General features: G+C 37.6%; 1 protein-coding gene across 1 annotated transcript in view; it reads left to right on the forward strand.

Annotated features, from left to right (window-relative positions):
* Window positions 1–3,692: 3,692 nt before the first annotated feature.
* LOC149420572 (solute carrier family 53 member 1-like) overlaps window positions 3,693–17,174 on the forward strand; it is a 28,622-nt gene continuing 15,140 nt past the window's right edge. The window contains exon 1 of the mRNA XM_089636385.1: window positions 3,693–3,948. Within this exon, the coding sequence (XP_089492511.1) occupies window positions 3,880–3,948 (69 nt within the window). The 5' untranslated portion in view covers window positions 3,693–3,879. The remainder of the gene's footprint in view (window positions 3,949–17,174) is intronic.

Below are 17,174 nucleotides of genomic sequence, written 5' to 3' on the forward strand. Positions count from 1 at the left end.
GTAATATAGTTAATATAAAAACCATAAAATTAGTTTATGATGCACTAGTCCATTCATCTATTTCCTATGGAATAATTGGTTGGGGAGGAAGTTACAATAATCATCTCAAACCATTAGAAATTGCCCAAAAATCAATAATTAAGATTATGTACCAGAAAAGTAAATCTTATCCCTCCAAACAATTGTTTAGGGAAACCGATATTTTGGACCTTAGACAAACCTATAGTTTTCAATGTCTTAAATTTATCTACAAGCACCCAAACAATTTTATTAAAAATTCTAATCGTTCCAGTCGAAGATGTGGCGCCTGTGAGTATGTTGTACCCCACTGTAAAACTAGACAGGCCCAGAGACACATTAGTTTTATTGCTCCAAAAATCTATAATTCAGTATGCTCAACCCTTAAAGAGACCACTCATCAAAATCTTCATTCATATAAAAAATATATCAAAACTTGGCTCAAAACAGCCAAAATAGATATTTTTTTCTTATAAGTTATTAACAAAGCCATTAATTATACTTACAACTAATTAGCTTTAAGAGTAGATATATAATAAAGTCTGCTATGTGTTTGTTGTATCAATTAATACTTGTTGTACCAATTAATATTCATTGAGCACTTAAATATTTTTGGAATTTTATTAAAAAGTAACTGAAATTACGGTAAAATCAATCACCATGTACAATATTTTATTTTTATTTAAACCTCTGTTTTAAATATCCACATACAAATAATAATGCCCACGCACAGGCCTCGCCTTTGTGGGATTTTTTTTTGTTACTCTCTTTTATTTTTTGTTATTATGTATGTACCTGTATATACACGGTGTCCGGAAACTCGTAGTACAAGCGGGAAACTGGAGAATCTACACCACATGGGGAACCCAAAAAAACATAAAGTTTTTTGATTTGAGCATTTTCAAAAAAAAAAAAAAAAAACCAAAAAAAAAAATTTTTCGGCTATTTTAGGGTTAAAGTTTTTTCTGGTGTTTAGGGTTGAATAACAGATGTTTTAACCCTGCAGAGCAGAAATATTTTATGATTACACCGGGTTAAATGAAGGTTGATTTCAAAATAATGTTTCAAATCCGAGTTTCTTCATTTGTTTTACTTTTAAATAGTTTTAATTAGTTGGGTACTTCGATCTTCAGTAATAATTTATAAGAATTTGATTAAAAAAAAAAAAAATTAAAAAAAAAAAAATCAACTTCAAACTCGATTTACTCGATAACGAAAGCTCAAATAAAAAAAAAATATACTACAAAATCGACTCCAAATGTGATGTAGATTCACCAGTTTCCCGCTTGTACTACGAGTTTCCGGACACCCTGTATATGTATCAAAAAAAAATTTTCAATAAAAAAAAAAAAATATATATATATACCTAGGGACATAGGGAGCTAGACCATTTTTTTGGAGATGACGGCCTCAATTTTATTTAGAGCTAAATATAGTTCTAAAGGAGCTGAGTTGGCAACACTGTTCGTGTACTCGCAACAGCGTTGCCAGGTCGAAAAATAGAAAATCAAATTTATTCGTTACATGATAATTCCTCACATAATTTCTCGCATGATAACTCAATACAAACTATAACTCATCACATATATGTTTTTAAATGACCCTGATGAAGGTTCGGGGTGAACCGAAACCGGTTGGTTTTATACATTGAAAATATATACAATAAAGTGGCATTGAAACAAAGTTATTTTATTGTAATAATTAAAATATAATCTATCTTCCAACGTACCATATTTTTTGTTTGAGTAGTATGAACATAACGCGTTTTTGTATTTATGAATATCATCTTGAATTTGAAGCGTTTCAAATTTAATGAGATATTTTGTAGGTAATATAAAACAAGCAAATAAATTTACTGAAAAATACATTTTGGGGAAAAAACTTTCATTTTGACGCATTTCAGTTGGTTTGGTATGTTGGTAACAGATTATATCCCACTCATGTAACTGGAAAATTGTGCTGAATAATTCATGTTCTTAAAAATCACAATTCACAGTTATCATCGTTTTGAATTGTAAGCGTTCTTATACTTACTACCGTGATTAATAATCATGTGATGAATATCTATGAGATGAAAATGTTTTTGTTGCGTTATCTGGGCATCCTAACTAACCATGAAGCTGTTTCCGCAGAGGTAGGCAGAAAGAACGGACACCCAAACAACTCGGTTTTGGCACACACTCCTTGCCTCATTCACATTCATACAGAACCGGCCCTTTACCGCAGGTGATTACTGTAATCAATAATATTCGGATGATCTGTATTTTTTTGCCGTCTTGAAAAATAATCTCAAGGGCGATGTGTTAGGACTGTTAGCTGGTAGATATTATCAGCGCTTTGGCAATTCGGCGCCCGGAGCAAACTGCTCCAAACAAGCCCGCGTAAGGCCGGCTCTGAATTCACACATCGACCCACGCATACTTTTCTGCAATTCCGACTCATGACATAGCCCGACTCGAGTATCTGGTTCACTTGATCATGCCATGTCTTCCTCGGGCGTCCCCGACTTCTGCTACCATTCATATTCATCATCATTATTACGGGCATAAATGCAAGGCTTGGGATCGAACTTTGAAAGCCATATTCGCAGTACCAACGATCTACGCCGAACGGATTGAAATTTTGGATACGTACTAAGGACGGGTTGTTTCGCAGAATTTGAACAATTCATCAAATGTTATTATGTCATTATTGGCCAGTTGTTTCACAAAACTGAAATGATGAAAGAACTCGAATAGAACCTTCAAAGAACTTGAAAATCAACTTTGAAATTTTATGATTAAGATTTATTGTCTGAAGTGGAATCAATGACAAAATCACTGTAAAGTGGCATTTGTGTAAAAATCATCTTTCTTATGAGCATAAATGCAAGGCTTGGGTTTAAACTTTGAAAGCCGTTTTCGGACGGACTGAAAATTCGGATACTTACTAAGAATTATGATTTGAAGTGGAATCAATATCAAAATTTCTTTAGCTCTTTTTATCCTCTTATTTTTTCCAGAAATAAAATAAAACATGCTTTATGGGGAAGTTTTTTATGTGTACAAATCGAAAGAGACTGCCGGCGGCGTGTGCTTCAGATCAGAAGCCAATTTCAATCTTCAAGAACTATTCCATTCCACAAACTAAATGCTCATTATAGCGCACTTATCGTTTGCCAAAACCATCAAATAAATCAACTGAATAAACGATGCACTATGCGTTGGATACTAATTATTAGAAATGTCACACTAACCATTTCAAACATCGCGGGGTTATAAAAATAAATTGTAGGTACTTCCCCGAATCGATGAACCAATCAGAAGGGAGATATGTCGACACTCCCGCGCGAAAATGCGGCCTAGAAACAAATCGCGCAGAGATAATATCTACGTACAAATAAAATTGTGTCACCTTGTAAAAAATGAGAGTTTTGCTGCTTTGCGCTGGCATGAGCAGTGTACTCCTTTGTGAAGTGCCACCTTGCTTATTTAAATATCAAAGTACGCATGTTCGCAGGTATGAGTAGGTAGGGGTGTTTTCCAAAGTGTTACCAACCTAATTCGTGAAATCAAACACCATTAAATTTGGCATTTTCCGCTATTTTCCAGCCTCGCGATGCAAGGGGGCTTCAGAAGGCGCTTTGATGTACACCGTGTTATTATTTGTGTGGGCGCTATTGACCTGTCGATTAATAATCCACTCGGGACGGATATAGTTTAGACTTTATGTAATGCATTTAATTATAGACGGGTGGTTAGTGCCGGTGCTTGTTAGTGCACGCTTAGCAACAGCGCAAGTCGTGGGTTTATAAAGCAGTCAAATAGCTTAATATTTATGTGCGGTGTGGGGTGTTTGTTGTGACAGTTGACACATCTTACAATGAAGTTCGCTGAACATTTGTCGGCGCATATCACCCCGGAATGGAGAAAGCAGTACATCAACTACGAGGTAAACATTCTTACGTTTACGTTCGCAATTTTTTTTTAAAAACGAGTTTAAAATTTTATAATTATTTATTTACCGCCGCACTTTTAGGTTGTTTGTTAAAGTAAATTATACGTTATTTCAACAATTAATAAAATAAACAACTATTTCCATGCAAAAATAGGTTATTAGTAGGGGTACGTAAATTTCGCAAATAAAAAATCGTGATTTCGCATTTAAAAAAACTCAAAATAGCAAATTTCGCATTTATTTCGCAAAAAAAATACAGTGTTAAAAACTCAAATAAAAGGCTAGCATTGTTGTGATTTCTACATTTTCATCTTTCATTGTTTGCCTGCGATCAGTTACTACAATGTTGTAGATACTAAAGTACCTCTCGGCATCAACACTATTGACAGGGCAATTTAGATTGAATAGCTGCTTTTGCAAATCCAGGGTAGCATGATTTTGATGTAACTAAAACTTGCATTACATCCACAGGAGCTTCTTGGCCGACCAATCGAAGTAATTGTCTGTGAAAATGAGAGTACCCGTCAATTAGTTCTTCTTGTGGTACACTTTTGAAAAACGGAATTTTTGCGAAGCTTTCCACTATGGAATTTGAATTGACAGAAGAAGAGGGCACATTTGCTGCTTCCGATGGACAAAATAATCTGCCAATGTGCTTGTAGCACTCATTTGTTGGATTCGGCCCCCCATGTGTACCAACAATGTGCTTGTAGCACTCATTTGTTGGATTCGGCCCCCATGTGTACCAACAATGTGCTTGTAGCACTCATTTGTTGGATTCGGCCCCCCCCATGGTGTACCAACAATTTATCCAAGCTCTTTTGAGCTGCTGTCTTCAACATCATGCTGTGATCGATAGAATTTTCGGTTGATAAAATATTAATTGTTTTTTCGCTAAAAGAGCCTTCACATTGAAGCTGAAGAGAGGACTTCAAATCTTCTAATTTACTCCACAAAATGTGTGCAAACGAATAGTTTGAACCTTCTAAATTGTCAATTAGTTTCATAATTAATTTCATAATTACTTCATTACAAAATTGACTGTCCAGAGTTACTCCAATTAATCAGCATCTACATACCCAAAAGATCTTGCCAAAATTTACTACCCTTTTATTTTTACAACACAAGGACACTGTCTTATCAAAATTCCCCAATTCCAAGACTTCACAGTCTCGGAAATAAATACTCTGATCTGGGAGATATATTTCATCTTAAAAATAATCAATATAAATATTGTTTATTTCAATTCTTTTATAGATCGGGACACAAATAGACATCTATAATTTCCGCAATATATATATTTTTATTTTTATTTTGAATATCTATTTATGTAAGACTTCTTATCATTTTTACTAATGTATCTTATTTTATTATATGGTTTTGTTGTAACATTTAATATTTTTTCTTTTTTCGTTGTATTATGTTTCCTTTATTGTTTTAATTTTGTAGAATCTATAATAACTGTGATACTCTACTATTAAACTTTGTGGTGTGTAAAAGCCCATTAGGGCGTGTAATAATAATAAATAAATAAATAAATAATTTTTGGACAGAATTCTGATACGAATGTAAGTTGAACTTGAATTTTACTGGTTAGAATGTCATTTTCAAAACATTCTTTGAGGTAAATAGTGCTAGAATTATCGTCTTCGTATTCATTAAGAAAATCGATAATTTGCTGCATATACTCATTCAAATAAATCACAGATTTAAACCAAGAATTCCACCTGGTTACAACAGGCGTAGGGTAAAGTTTAGGAGTTAATTGTGGAGCATGCTGTCGTAGAAAGTTTAAATAAGAACTTTTCATTTTTCTAGAATGCAAAAAGGCTGACTTTGTCTTGGCTACAATAGAGTTCAGTTCCTTAAATTCTTTTATAAAAATGTCACCCACAAGATTCACTTTGTGCGCCCAGCATTGAAAGTGCAGTGCATGGTCACCCAGTAGTATTTTTAGCAAGTTGAAACATGCACCCATGTACCTTGCAGAGTCAGACACTAAACCATGTACTTGAGAGTATTGAATTTCGTATTCTTTCAAAGTATCAATTATTGCTTGAGAACAAGTGGAAGCATTGGCAGTGTCTAAAAAATTTACACTTGCTAAGAAACAAGACTGCTGTGGTTCTGAAGAGACAGTTTTAAGTAAAACTGCAAAGACACATCTGCCTTGTTTGTCAGAAGTTTCGTCGGCCACCACAACTACAGGCTGATCCTTTAGTTTTTGTTTCACTTCATCTTTTTCCGAAACACCGCACTGTGGTACGTACTTACGTCTCAAATTATCTCCAGAAGGCAGGTTACCCGAGCCAGGCACATATTTTTCCATGTAACTGCGAACAGCTGGATGATCTAGTTTATTCAACGGAATGTCTTTCAAACACATTTTTACAGTGCCATGCACAAATTCCTCTTTTTCCGTTTTGGCACGCTTTTGCACTTCAAAAGCACCAACTATTGTGGATTGCCTTTTAATTCCAGAAGACCCTGGTAGAGGATCAGGATCAGATTTCTTTCTTAAATGAGTAACAGAAGTCGTATGCTTCTTCAAAGTATCTAACTTCTCTCCTTCCGAACGCACGTTGCAGTATTTGCACGTTACGATGTTAGTATCGCTTAAATACAAGCCATCCTCTTTGAACTTTTTTACTCGTTCAGATTTCGGGCGGCCCATATTGACGTTAGTAACACAACTATACCATACGCGCATGAGCGAGTGACTGATTGAAAGACAAGAGATGGACGGACGCCAATCTACACTACTTCTTAGCTAAGCAGCAAACCATACTCGAAATGTAAGGCGCAATTGCTCGCGCCTACCAAAACACGATCCTGCAATCTACACTACTTCTTAGCTAAGCAGCAAACCAGAACTCGAAATGTAAGGCGCAATTGCTCGCGCCTACCAAAACACGATCCTGCAATCTACACTACTTCTTAGCTAAGCAGCAAACCATACTCGAAATGTAAGGCGCAATTGCTCGCGCCTACCAAAACACGATCCTGCAATCTACACTACTTCTTAGCTAAGCAGCAAACCATACTCGAAATGTAAGGCGCAATTGCTCGCGCCTACCAAAACACGATCCTGCAATCTACACTACTTCTTAGCTAAGCAGCAAACCATACTCGAAATGTAAGGCGCAATTGCTCGCGCCTACCAAAACACGATCCTGCAATCTACACTACTTCTTAGCTAAGCAGCAAACCAGAACTCGAAATGTAAGGCGCAATTGCTCGCGCCTACCAAAACACGATCCTGCAATCTACACTACTTCTTAGCTAAGCAGCAAACCATACTCGAAATGTAAGGCGCAATTGCTCGCGCCTACCAAAACACGATCCTGCAATCTACACTACTTCTTAGCTAAGCAGCAAACCATACTCGAAATGTAAGGCGCAATTGCTCGCGCCTACCAAAACACGATCCTGCAATCTACACTACTTCTTAGCTAAGCAGCAAACCATACTCGAAATGTAAGGCGCAATTGCTCGCGCCTACCAAAACACGATCCTGCAATCTACACTACTTCTTAGCTAAGCAGCAAACCAGAACTCGAAATGTAAGGCGCAATTGCTCGCGCCTACCAAAACACGATCCTGCAATCTACACTACTTCTTAGCTAAGCAGCAAACCAGAACTCGAAATGTAAGGCGCAATTGCTCGCGCCTACCAAAACACGATCCTGCAATCTACACTACTTCTTAGCTAAGCAGCAAACCTTAACTCGAAATTTAAGGCGCAATTGCTCGCGCCTACCAAAACACGATCCTGCAATCTACACTACTTCTTAGCTAAGCAGCAAACCATACTCGAAATGTAAGGCGCAATTGCTCGCGCCTACCAAAACACGATCCTGCAATCTACACTACTTCTTAGCTAAGCAGCAAACCTTAACTCGAAATTTAAGGCGCAATTGCTCGCGCCTACCAAAACACGATCCTGCAATCTACACTACTTCTTAGCTAAGCAGCAAACCATACTCGAAATGTAAGGCGCAATTGCTCGCGCCTACCAAAACACGATCCTGCAATCTACACTACTTCTTAGCTAAGCAGCAAACCATACTCGAAATGTAAGGCGCAATTGCTCGCGCCTACCAAAACACGATCCTGCAATCTACACTACTTCTTAGCTAAGCAGCAAACCATACTCGAAATGTAAGGCGCAATTGCTCGCGCCTACCAAAACACGATCCTGCAATCTACACTACTTCTTAGCTAAGCAGCAAACCTTAACTCGAAATTTAAGGCGCAATTGCTCGCGCCTACCAAAACACGATCCTGCAATCTACACTACTTCTTAGCTAAGCAGCAAACCATACTCGAAATGTAAGGCGCAATTGCTCGCGCCTACCAAAACACGATCCTGCAATCTACACTACTTCTTAGCTAAGCAGCAAACCATACTCGAAATGTAAGGCGCAATTGCTCACGCCTACCAAAACACGATCCTGCAATCTACACTACTTCTTAGCTAAGCAGCAAACCTTAACTCGAAATTTAAGGCGCAATTGCTCGCGCCTACCAAAACACGATCCTGCAATCTACACTACTTCTTAGCTAAGCAGCAAACCATACTCGAAATGTAAGGCGCAATTGCTCGCGCCTACCAAAACACGATCCTGCAATCTACACTACTTCTTAGCTAAGCAGCAAACCTTAACTCGAAATTTAAGGCGCAATTGCTCGCGCCTACCAAAACATGATCCTGCAATCTACACTACTTCTTAGCTAAGCAGCAAACCATACTCGAAATGTAAGGCGCAATTGCTCGCGCCTACCAAAACACGATCCTGCAATCTACACTACTTCTTAGCTAAGCAGCAAACCATACTCGAAATCTAAGGCGCAATTGCTCACGCCTACCAAAACACGATCCTGCAATCTACACTACTTCTTAGCTAAGCAGCAAACCATACTCGAAATGTAAGGCGCAATTGCTCGCGCCTACCAAAACACGATCCTGCAATCTACACTACTTCTTAGCTAAGCAGCAAACCATACTCGAAATGTAAGGCGCAATTGCTCGCGCCTACCAAAACACGATCCTGCAATCTACACTACTTCTTAGCTAAGCAGCAAACCATACTCGAAATGTAAGGCGCAATTGCTCGCGCCTACCAAAACACGATCCTGCAATCTACACTACTTCTTAGCTAAGCAGCAAACCATACTCGAAATGTAAGGCGCAATTGCTCACGCCTACTAAAACACGATCCTGCAATCTACACTACTTCTTAGCTAAGCAGCAAACCATACTCGAAATGTAAGGCGCAATTGCTCGCGCCTACCAAAACACGATCCTGCAATCTACACTACTTCTTAGCTAAGCAGCAAACCATACTCGAAATGTAAGGCGCAATTGTTCACGCCTACCAAAACACGATCCTGCAATCTACACTACTTCTTAGCTAAGCAGCAAACCATACTCGAAATGTAAGGCGCAATTGCTCGCGCCTACCAAAACACGATCCTGCAATCTACACTACTTCTTAGCTAAGCAGCAAACCTTAACTCGAAATTTAAGGCGCAATTGCTCGCGCCTACCAAAACACGATCCTGCAATCTACACTACTTCTTAGCTAAGCAGCAAACCATACTCGAAATGTAAGGCGCAATTGCTCACGCCTACCAAAACACGATCCTGCAATCTACACTACTTCTTAGCTAAGCAGCAAACCATACTCATAATGTAAGGCGCAATTGCTCACGCCTACCAAAACACGATCCTGCAATCTACACTACTTCTTAGCTAAGCAGCAAACCATACTCGAAATTTAAGGCGCAATTGCTCGCGCCTACCAAAACACGATCCTGCAATCTACACTACTTCTTAGCTAAGCAGCAAACCTTAACTCGAAATTTAAGGCGCAATTGCTCGCGCCTACCAAAACACGATCCTGCAATCTACACTACTTCTTAGCTAAGCAGCAAACCATACTCGAAATGTAAGGCGCAATTGCTCGCGCCTACCAAAACACGATCCTGCAATCTACACTACTTCTTAGCTAAGCAGCAAACCATACTCATAATGTAAGGCGCAATTGCTCACGCCTACCAAAACACGATCCTGCAATCTACACTACTTCTTAGCTAAGCAGCAAACCATACTCGAAATTTAAGGCGCATTTGCTCGCGCCCACCAAAACACGATCCTGCAATCTACACTACTTCTTAGCTAAGCAGCAAACCATACTCGAAATGTAAGGCGCAATTGCTCACGCCTACCAAAACACGATCCTGCAATCTACACTACTTCTTAGCTAAGCAGCAAACCATACTCATAATGTAAGGCGCAATTGCTCACGCCTACCAAAACACGATCCTGCAATCTACACTACTTCTTAGCTAAGCAGCAAACCATACTCGAAATTTAAGGCGCATTTGCTCGCGCCCACCAAAACACGATCCTGCAATCTACACTACTTCTTAGCTAAGCAGCAAACCATACTCGAAATGTAAGGCGCAATTGCTCGCGCCTACCAAAACACGATCCTGCAATCTACACTACTTCTTAGCTAAGCAGCAAACCATACTCATAATGTAAGGCGCAATTGCTCACGCCTACCAAAACACGATCCTGCAATCTACACTACTTCTTAGCTAAGCAGCAAACCATACTCGAAATTTAAGGCGCATTTGCTCGCGCCCACCAAAACACGATCCTGCAATCTACACTACTTCTTAGCTAAGCAGCAAACCATACTCGAAATGTATGGCGCAATTGCTCGCGCCTACCAAAACACGATCCTGCAATCTACACTACTTCTTAGCTAAGCAGCAAACCATACTCGAAATGTATGGCGCAATTGCTCGCGCCTACCAAAACACGATCCTGCAATCTACACTACTTCTTAGCTAAGCAGCAAACCTTAACTCGAAATTTAAGGCGCAATTGCTCGCGCCTACCAAAACACGATCCTGCAATCTACACTACTTCTTAGCTAAGCAGCAAACCATACTCGAAATTTAAGGCGCATTTGCTCGCGCCTACCAAAACACGATCCTGCAATCTACACTACTTCTTAGCTAAGCAGCAAACCAGAACTCAAAATTTAAGGCGCAATTGCTCGCGCCTACCAAAAAACGATCCCGCAATACGCTCGCTCCTCATCTACGCAACAACTCGTGCCGTCTCTGTCTGTTTTGAACAGAGTTGTACTAATTGTTAGCGCTTCTGATCAACATTTGAAAGCACGTAACTTAAAAAGGTGCGAAAGTATTTAATTTTAAAATTTCGCTTTTATCGCAAATAAAATGCAGATTTCGCTTTTATCGCATCTATTTCGTAAAAACGAAATTTACGTACCCCTAGTTATTAGGTTCAAAGTTGAATCCTAAAAATTACAGTAGTCGTTGGTAATGTAGTTTTGGTGATTTGTCAGATAATTATTTTATGTTACTGTTTCATGTTTTACTAATATTGTTTCATAGTTTTCTGTCATAGTATGTAAAAGTCAGGCTGGGCGTAAAACCAAAAAATATAAAAGTAAAAATAAATAATGTTTGGGTTAGTTATGTAATTTATAGGTACATATTTAGATTAAAACGAAACTTTCGCAAGTTTCATTTGATACAAAAAAATCCAAATTGGCGGAAAAGGGAAAGTTCTACAAGGTAAATTTTGAACTTTGAATATAAATGGAATTATAATGCATTTTTTACCATGTATCCCGACGTAAATAGTAGTTTCTTGTAGTAATTAACTTAAAACGAAGTGTAATTTCCACAATCTGTGCCTATTAAAAGTTCTGTAGTTAGGGAAATATTTACCGAATATTTTTTTTAGTAAAGAAACAACAAAACCGTAAATGTTATCTCTAAAATTAAAATCGATGAAAATTTCAGGTGGAACTCACACATTGACGTAATTACAAAAAAAAACTCACCAGGTACTTATACTTCTTTAGAAACATCCGTAATATCCTCATCATAAACGACATTTAAAAAGTGTACTTCGCTTTGTGTCAATCACTAATAGAGTACGGGATAACTGCTTGGGGCTCTTGAGCACTCACACAGAGCGGCTCAACATAACCCAAAAAAGGGTACTAAAGACAATTCTTAAAGTCTAAAATGCATAAAAACTTTATTAAAAAAATATTTAATTTAAAATACATATATTTATGTATATCTGAATACTCCACTGCCCAACATAAATACTCAATTAAATATACTGGTTACTCTTAGTTTGAATAAATCTTTTGGACAGATAAATATTAAATTCTATGCTACGAAATTATACAATGCTCTACCAAATCAAACAAAAAAATAACGTAAATGAATATATGTATTTAAAACAAAAGTAAAAACATGGCTGAGATAACAAAGTGATATTCAACTTACAAAAATTATAAGACGATATAAAGACAACTTGAAACTAAATACAAAAGTTTAAAAATGTGATGTTCTACCCTTCAGGGTAGTCAGCCGTGGACTTCTTGCCACAGACTTCCAACACTCCTTGGATGGAAGATACCTCTTTCAGTAATAAATAGGTTACTTGTTATTAACTGGTTTATTTAGAATATCGCGTGTACAATATAACCGCGTTGGTCAACCTTTATCGGTCCTAGCTAGATTCGGTCCCCCAGAGGGATTCCAAATGAAACCTAACCTGAAGCTGAGACGCCCTCTGTCGTCGGAGGCTAAAACTAAGAGCACTGCCATCTGTGTCTAAAAGCCCGAAGCTTTATACACAACATCTTCCCCCTGCTAACTAGAAACCTGTCTACGATATTTCATTGTTACAGTATTATTTTTAAAATCACCAATCTATACAATCGCAAACAGATGTCACTAAAATCAATATTATTAAAATCAAGAACTAAATATTTGAAAATATATCATTACACACAAAATTAAATAATTCATTAAGCACTGATTCTACTCCAAAAAGATGTTGACTCTATAAGTAGCTGATTCTTTCCCTGGAGGTCATTTCAAAGACGTCTGGGACGAAGTCGTCCCGCCCATGGTGCTGGTTCATTTTGTGGTGGGCTTCTGTTTCTCCCTGGAGACCTGAAATCAAGAGAACTCCGGTTAAAATCTCTCAAAAGGAGTGACGTGTCAACCTCATTAGCCCAGCATTTCGTCATATCAGACGCGAAAGGTTCACTCTCTGCCTCTTCCTCTCTATGCTGCGGACATCCTCTCAGTTGATCAATATGCCTTTTCCACGACATCTGTGTCCCCACAATTTTAATAATATACAGTTTTTTTCCCAGTCTTTTTTCAACAATTCCTTTTGCCCAAGAACATTTATTCACTTGTCTGAAGTCTCTCGCTAAACACTTCTGACCTATCTGAAAACTTCTACAAACAACCCCACCGAAATTCCTAAACTGATTTTCTTGACCTTTATTAATATTCGCATTCGCTAAATTCTCTGTCGAGGTTGCTACGTTTCCTTCAAAACTTTTAGGTAAAAGGCTACTAAAGGTTGATTTTAATCTCCTACCAAACATTAGCACTGAGGGTTCAATTCCAGTTGTGGAATGTGGAATATTTCTATAATCACTTAAAAATTCATATAATCTATCTTTATAATTTGACTTAAATACGTTATTAACAAGAATTTTCTTTAAAAAATTCTTCACTGTTTTTACCGAGTTTTCTGCCTGCCCATTGCTTTGGGGATGACGCACTGGCGTTGTTAAAAACTCAATATTATTATACTCTAAGAAATCTTTGAACTCCTGACTAGTAAAAACGGTTCCATTATCAGTTACAATACAGTCCGGGTACCCAAAATTTGAAAAAATTCTCTTCAACTCATTAATCGTATGACTTGAGTCTGCTTTCGGTATTTCCACGCAATCTACCCATTTTGAGAAAGCGTCGCAAATAACTAAAAACATTTTCCCCGAAATTGGCCCACAATAATCCAGATGCAGCCTCTTCCATGCTGATCCTGAATTAGGCCAGACTGATAAATGACTCTTAGGTGGTAACGGCCTAACTGCTGCACAATCTTTGCAACTTTGAACGATTTTCTCTAAGTCCTTGTTCATTGACGGCCACCAAAAATAACCTTTGGCTAATCCCTTCATTTTTACAATGCCCAAATGCGATCTGTGTAACAAATCTAAAACTATATTCTGAAGTGAACTTGGAATTATAATTCTATGTTGCCAAAACAAACAATCATTTTCAATAGATAATTCATTCCTTTTAATCCAGAATTTCCATAAAAAAACTGTTGCGATTTACCCACTTGGGCCACCCTCTACGAAGATGCCCTAAAATTCCTTGAATTTCTGGGTCTGAGCAAGTCGCTGCGACTATACGCTTTACATCTAAGTGTTCACACTTTTCTATATAGCCTATGAAATCGGAACCTAGATCGTCTTCCGATTTTTCCTCTGAGTTTACCAACGGCAAACGCGATAAATAATCCGCATGATTATTAGCTGATTTGACGTACTCAATTTTGTATGAGAACCCTGCCAAGATGATCCCATAACGTTGCAACCGATTAGCTGCTAACACCGGTATATGTTTATTTTCTCCTAAAATCCTCATTAGTGGCATATTGTCTACACATAATGTAAATTCTCTTCCATATAAATAGCGAAAAAACTTGTTTAACCCAAAAACAATAGCCAAAGCTTCCAAATCAAGGATGCTGTATTTTTTTTCCGCACTTGTTAAACTTCTAGACGCAAATTCAATTGGTCTCAACGATCCATCCGCGAAACTATGGAACAAGGAAGCTCCGAGCCCCGAGCTACTTGCATCAGTATATAGCTTAATAGGTAAATTAGGAAAGTAATTCGTTAGTATCCTATTACTACTCATTAGGCATTTAATCTTGTCCACAGCGTCTGAACACCTCTGATCGAACTCAAACCTCGTATTTTTCTTTAAGAGATTATGTAACGGTTCGCAGATTGAAGACATATTCGGAATGAAATTCCTATAAAAATTAAAAAATCCTAATAAACTTTTTAATTGTTGAACATCTGCTGGATACGGTGCTTTTTTAATAGCTTCTAATTTGTCACTTTGAGGTTGAATACCCTTTTCCGAAATTACGTATCCTAAAAAATCAATTGTTTTAACAAAAAAATCACATTTCTCCGTATTGACGCATAAACCACATTCTCTTAAGCGATTACACACCGCGCGAATATTATTCTCGAGATCCCGCTCATTGATCCCTGAAATTATAATGTCATCTAAATAAAATGCCACGCCTTTTAAATCTTGCAAACAACTTGCTATAGTTCTCGCAAAAATTGCCGGTGCCGATTTAAAACCGAAGACCAGCCTATTAAACTGGAATAATCCCAAATGCGTATTAATGCATGTAAATCTTTTACAATGTTCCTCCAATTCTAACTGACAGTATGCTTGTTTTAGATCCAGTTTCGCAAATAATTTACCTGAACTTATCTTATGAATAACCTCTTCTATCTTGGGTAATGGATATTTTTCCAAATTCGTAATCAGATTAAGACTTCTTTTGAAGTCAGCGCAAACCCTAATGTTACCGTTCTTCTTTACGACAGGTACTATCGGTGATGCAAAATTGCTACTCGTTACCGGTGATATTATCCCGTCTTTTACCATAGACTTTAATTCCGCCTCAATTTTTTCTTTAATTGAAAAGGGAACCGGCCTAGCATTAAAAAAAATTGGACTCGCATCTTTATTAACCTTAAAAGACACCTTAAATTTATTAAATTTACCCAGCTTTTCAGTAAAAACGTCCGGAAATTCACGAATAAAATTATCCTTATATTCCTCTTCAGGGTCCACCGAATTAATTGTATTTTGTACTGAAGCGATTTCTAACCCAAAAATATCCATGAAATCTCTACCTACAATTAGATCTGAACCTCCCGCAACAATTATAAATGTAACATTATTGTTTTTATTTTTGAACTTCACGTCAAAAATAACTTTGCCAATAACTTTCAAAGGATTCCCTGCGTACCCAGTAATGATACGGTTATCCGCCAATAATTTTAATGAACCAAAATGACGCTTAAAGATTTCTTCCTGCATTACACTTAACGAAGATCCCGAATCGACCATCGCTCTAAAATGCTTGTCGTTAATTATAATGTCTGCTGTGAACGGTTTTATTGAAGCTATCACATGATTATTACAACAAAAATCCTCAACAATTGGATTTACACTATTTGAAAAGTTATTATTCACACAATATTTTTGCAGATGACCTACTTCATTGCATTTGTAGCATCTCGCATTGCGAAATTTGCATGAATTAGTACAATGACCCGTTTTCTTGCAAATTCGGCACTGGGTTTTCGCACCCGATGGTACTGTATACGTCGGTTTGTTTACAGATGAACTCGCGGCAAACTTTTGTTTATTGCCCTTAGAAAAATGCCTATTGCTAGTGTTCTTACTGATGATGTTAACCTCTGATTTAACTGAATTATTTGGAACGTCTAAAACTGACATACTATTAGCTATTTCCTCTAGTTCGCTAAGTGACAATTTCAGCCCTTCCAAGTAAATCTTGTCTTTAATGCAACCCGGTAATAATCCAATGGCAAACATATCTACTAAATTTTTCTCCAACCTAGCTTCAAACTCACAATAAGTTGACAAAGACCGTAATCTAACCCCAAAATCTTTAATGGATTCGCCCGCCTCTTGTCTTGCTGAAAAAAATACTTCGCGTTCTTTGAATACTGAACGCTTTTTACTACAATGTTTTTCAAGAAGTGCCCATAATTTTTCAAATGAAACGTCCGTAACTCTAAGTGGAAAACACAAATTTATCAACAAAGAGAGTGTATCCGGCTCCAAAAGATTTAACAGAAACGCCCTTTTTTTATCCGCGTTAATCTCATCATTTATAACGAAAAACTGTTCTAGACGAAGCTTAAACACGAACCAATCTCCCTCGAGGTGATTAAAACTCGGAATTCTTCCCGATTCCATATCTACACGAAGCACAGACCACAATAAAAACACACAAGAAAAAAAACAAAACCCGGAACAATAACCTCCAACAAAAAAAACAACTACTTAACTCAGGAACTCTTCTCTGCGCCGCCAATCTTCCAGAAATTCCTTCAAAAGTTGTTATTATCCACCGCTCGCCTTGGCAATAGATAGATGCTGCAAACACCGCACGTCCTGGCAATGTTTTATCGTTCCAAATTAGCTCCACCGCTCGCCTTGGCAATGGATTATTTTCCTTTGTTAAAATGGTCCTCTGGTAAATTGCCTCTTAA

The sequence above is a fragment of the Hesperophylax consimilis genome, chromosome 10, assembly GCF_061612785.1.
Source record: "Hesperophylax consimilis isolate HC1 chromosome 10, BYU_Hcon_1.0, whole genome shotgun sequence".
Classification (NCBI taxonomy): Eukaryota; Metazoa; Arthropoda; class Insecta; order Trichoptera; family Limnephilidae; genus Hesperophylax; species Hesperophylax consimilis.